This window comes from Hyposmocoma kahamanoa, unplaced genomic scaffold, assembly GCF_003589595.1.
Source record: "Hyposmocoma kahamanoa isolate Upper Pololo Valley unplaced genomic scaffold, ASM358959v1 86312, whole genome shotgun sequence".
In the NCBI taxonomy this organism is placed as follows: domain Eukaryota; kingdom Metazoa; phylum Arthropoda; class Insecta; order Lepidoptera; family Cosmopterigidae; genus Hyposmocoma; species Hyposmocoma kahamanoa.
The window spans coordinates 721-5,900 of record NW_020654321.1 but is presented as its reverse complement, the minus strand read 5'-3'; the positions used below and the strand labels follow the sequence as shown (position 1 = coordinate 5,900).

The following is a 5,180-nucleotide window of genomic DNA, read 5'->3' as shown; positions in this document are numbered from 1 at the left end:
CCTAAAAATTTTTAAGCCCATAAATCTTTACAAGCCAAGCGAGGCTTATAGCGGAACAGTTCATGTATTTACAGAGGTTGCTACCTACGCTGGTTGCTAGAGTTATTTGCATCGTTTTGAGAATTAATTGTCTTCATTTCATGTAGAGCACTTACGTGCGTAATGAGCGCGGATGACCACTAAAATTGTGAAATTGGCATTGGAAATTACTCACAGACCACATAAATTACCCAATGTCGTTTATTTACTGTTTTTCTTGATAGTGTTTAATATTTAGTAATTGTAACGTCACGTGTGGTCATTTCTTTTTTATATTATATCAAGTAACGGGACGAACAAGTCTTGCGCCTGGCAGTAAGCGACACGCCTGTCTATAGCAGTTACATCTTCTTTCACGCCCGAACGCTTTCATACACACTGTTCCGTAATATGGATATATCAGCGTCACTCCAGCCACACTTATCAAAACTTTCAGGTCTGCTTTTGTGTATAATCCATAAGTGAAGGAACCAGCACCTCTCCATGCACAGCTAGTCATATCTTTTTAGACAGATTCCACTAATTAAAGAATTTAAATGGTAAAACTTCATGGAAGTTATATTAATGGAATGTATTTTACCGGCAAAAATTGTTTTGAAACAATGCCCAAATCATGTGACTTAGACAAAGAGTTATAGCCTACAGAGCCTTTGCAAAAGAGCAAAAGCACCGAGGTGAGTTTTAGAACCTAGTACAGCGATAAGCCTACAAGCGCTCTACTAGTGCGCTACAGATTTATAACTTTAGTAATGGAAACTCGTCTAAGTTAAAAGCAGAAACGAGTAATTTTCATGTTAGTTTTTTCAACCTAATTTTGGTGACAATTTCTATAGTTCAAATATTGTAGAATATTATCGTGAAACATTATTTAATATTCGAGTGTAGTAAGTGTATCCTGTAATATTATTTTAATATTTCACGATAATATTCTTGCACGCTTAAATAATAAAAAGTACCACCAAAATTAGGTAGATGAAGCCAATCTGAAAACTTACACAAAATAATGTTATGTATATAAGCCTTTATATTTATATAAGCCTTTGCAACCGAACTAGTGATTAATCTGTACCTTAGTGTACAGCGCCATATCCCACGGATAACACTAGCTTTAGCCAAGTAAAGTTAGTGATCTATCCATACAAAAAAAAACTACAAACTTTAAAACTGCTTTAACTACCTATTATGCCTTCGCTTACGCTTGGTTAAACTATGCTATAATTCTATGGGGCAATAACACGGATACGCCTAGCCTCTTCACTTTACAAAAGAAATTAATTAGAATCCTCACAAATATTGCCCAAACAGATAGCTGTAAACCCCATTTTATCAAACATAAAATCCTGACTCTCCCATGTATCTATATACTAGAAGTTTGTAAATTTGTACGAAACCATCAAGACTTATATAAAAACCGTAAAGACATCCCCACTAAATATACATTACGAAATATAAACAGATTAGTACTACCAATTCAAGATTAAATATGCATTTATCTAGTCCATACACCATGTCAATAAAAATATATAACAATCTTCCGGAAATTATAAAAAATGAACAAAATAACAAGATTTTCTTTAAAAACTTAAAGAATTTTCTCATAAATAAAAGTTATTATAATGTAAAAGAGTTTTTAGAAGATAAATTTGGTATCTGAATTTAGTAACTAGTCGATAATAAATATAATAATATAAAGCTGTTGGCGTTGGTATATATCAAATTATATATTAGTAAGTGTAACAATTATGAGACTAGTCCTCTCTTCTACTATTTGCTGTGACCTGTTCAGGGTCCATAATTGGACCTCAATATATGTAAAACATCTGTAATGTACATTATGGAATGCAAATAAATAAATAAATAAAGACATGGTATGGGGCCCCTTAACCTACAGAGAGACGTTGGCTCTCTGTGTGTATTCTACCGTCTTTATAATGCGGAGTGCTCTGAGGAACTTTTCAAATTGATGCCAACGTCTCGTTTCTACTATGCCCACATCTTAGATGTTCGTTCCTTCCTCGAACCTCCAAAATGTAGAATGATCTTCCTCCTGAAGTATTTCCTTTGCGCTATTACATGGGGTTCTTGAAAACGCGCATTTACAGGGCTCTCAAAGGCTGACAGACAAATGAATTTTTGAAGGTGAACAACGTTGACCTTATGAGAACGCGTACAGTCCCGACTTGGCACCTTGTGACTTTTATTTAGTCCCAAAAGTTAAGAACCCGTTACGCGGTCAACGATTTTCATCACCTGAAGAGCTGTCGAAGAGTATGAAAAATATGTTTCAGAGATTGTCACGGAGGAGTGGCATAAATGTTTTCAAAATTGGTTCATTCGTATGAGAAAGTGCATTAATGCTAACGGGGAATATTTTGAGAAACAATAAATTCATTTCTGACCATTTATAGTATTTTTTTCTTATTCATTCCGGAAACTTAGTGCTTATTGGCATTGGTACAAAAAATGACACGTAAATAACAAACAATTCATAAAAACACTAACAAGATGTATGACGATATAAACCTTGTCAAATTTAAATTAGTATAGTAAATTGTACTAATTTAAATAAAGAAAGTAAGTAAAGTAAGTTTTGGTGAAAATACAGGCACATGGGACTTGTGAACTTATGTCTCGGAGTGATGGGCGCAGTGGGCCGATCCGTCAGTGATCCTCAGATCTTTGTTAATTAAAGCTCTGAGTGGCACTTCAACTGTTATAGACAGGCGTGTAGCTTCCCGTCAGATGCACTAATCGTTCGTCCGTCACTTGATATTATATAAAAAAAGAAAAGAAAGTATGGAGTAACAAATTATATGAATAACATCAGTTCACCGGATCGGAGTTTAATTTACCTAAAAGGTTTTTATGGTTTGCCACCGAAGTTAAAAGCAGAAATCATATTTCCCTGTAACTCTAAATTATGATATAATTTTTTTGTATTTTGCTTGAGTGTAAGAATGACGAACGAAAATCAAGTAAGTAATTACACTTGTAATTAAAATAATTAAATTTTTCTCAAATCATTATGGTTTAAATGACTGACTGACTTATCAAATCCATGTGTGGACGTCCGTCTAAAAAATTAAAAAACCAACATGTTACACCTTTTTTTACGCAGGGAAATGCGTTACTCATACCACTCGCTTCAGAGGAGGTCCTGTATACCCAGTGGTTAACCCCACCGCCATACTACTGAGACGTATTAGCAGATGGCCTGTTCAGAGTGCCCCGGGAATTACATAGGGGCACCCTCAAGGTTAGGAGTAGGGGTCCCCCGATCCCACTCTCCAAGGTTCGCTACGGCAAGGGAAGAAATTCAACTTACTGCCTCCTTCGTCTCCCCGATCGCCGTTTTACGAGTGGGGCAGCGATTTCAACTTGCTGGTTTAAAGCTATAGTGATACAAAAACTTTATACTAAAGCTTTGTATACATCTTCTGCGTACTTGGATGACATAAATCCGAGGCAGTGACCGTTAGCTCTTGCAGGTAAGTCTCAATCTATGTTGTTTGAAATAATATTGTAAATGTTAAATGAGTACGAAAGTTTCTTTACAAAGAGCAATCTCTTGAGTTTTGTTCATTCTTCTGACGAATAAGCGGTAGCAGAGAATAAATAATCTCAGTACTGAGTACTAAAAAAAACAACCACAAATTTTTTGTGGTTGGTTTTTAAAAACTATTTCAAAAGTTTTATTGAAATCGGTTACCGGAAGGTGCGCGAAACCGGATTCACCTCCTTTTGAAGTCGGTTATTTTTAGTATTCTGTATGACTTTCAGTGTGAGATCTGAGAATATAGTAATATGTAATAATATATTTATTGGATGCTGATAAGCAATAACGTGACATACAATAACATGATCATAGTTTTTCGAAAATGGCACTTAAAGATATTTAATAAGTTTTATTTTCATTTTACAATAAATTGTATAACACTAAAAAATGTCATGTTTTTAATGCTACTTTCGCAAAACTGTGATCGTGTTGACAAACTCGTTATCTCCCATTATGAATTAGCTGCTTCAATTAATTACATTAATAATACAAAATTTATTAATCTGCAACGAATTCCACAATCGCGGTAAAATGTAACGAACCTTAGAAGGGTTTAAGTAAGTTAGTATTATTTGCTTTAATTCTTGGGGTTAACGGCCGTAAAGAATGGGCATGGCGAGACCCTTGTCTTCCTTGATCATTGTACGAGGCAACTAAGGTTAAGTAACTTTCAAGTAACTATACTACTACAAAATAACTATTTGTTAACTAGTGTGACATGGGCTCACCACTGGCTAAATAAAGATGTAAATGTTGAAAGAATTTTAGAAAAATTCTGTCTTTATTTTGCTCGTCTTTTTAGTTGAGACACCTACCCAGAGATGTTGTGTATTACAGTAAGAAAGAAAGAAAATAAATTTATTTAGCACAAACACTTGTTACAAGTACAATATTATGATTATATGCTTAAAGTGTATTGTACTGAAAAGGGCCCAACTCAGCAAATACTACGGCGTAGCAATAGCGCTGGTTTTCAGTGGACCCTTTTCAAAGTGACTGAGTTAGAAATAAAAAATAACAAATATAATTAAAAAGAAAATAAAAAATGTGTGTGTGAAATTAAAATACGTACAACATAAATAATATAATTTTTAGAAAAACAGTTTAGAAAAATAAAATTGCTACATGTCTACCACGTTTTTAAATACAGCGTTCGTGTTCGGGTTCAGAATCGGGTTCGGTTTCCTGTTCGAGTTCGGGGTCGTGTTCGGGTTCGTGTTCGGGTTCGGCTTCGTGTTCGAGTTCAGGTTCGGGTTCGGGTTCAAGTTCGGTTTCGGGTCCGGGTCTGAGTCCGGATCCAGGTCCGGGTCCGGGTCCAGGTTACGGTCCGGGGTCGGGTTCGGGATCGGGTTCTATTTCGTGTTCGTGTTCGAGTTTGGGTTCGCGTTCTTGTTCGGGTTCGGTTTCAGGTCCGGGTCCGGGTCCAGTTTCGCCTTCTGGTTCTGGTTCGAGTTCGGGATATTGTTCGGGTTCGGTTTCGGGTCCGGATCCGGGTCCAATTCCGGGTTCGTGTCCTGGTTCGGGTCCGGGTCCGGGTACGGGTCCGGGTCCGGGTCCGGGTCCGGGTCCGGGTCCGGGTCCGGGT

At 36.6% G+C, this 5,180-nt stretch overlaps 1 protein-coding gene across 1 annotated transcript in view; it reads left to right on the top strand.

The window, feature by feature from the left end:
- Positions 1 to 4,720: 4,720 nt before the first annotated feature.
- The window catches only part of LOC113234986 (cell wall protein IFF6-like), a gene marked incomplete at its 3' end in the record, with an annotated part of 1,138 nt that continues 678 nt past the window's right edge, over positions 4,721 to 5,180 (top strand). The window contains exon 1 of the mRNA XM_026470502.1: positions 4,721 to 5,178. Within this exon, the coding sequence (XP_026326287.1) occupies positions 4,721 to 5,178 (458 nt within the window). The remainder of the gene's footprint in view (positions 5,179 to 5,180) is intronic.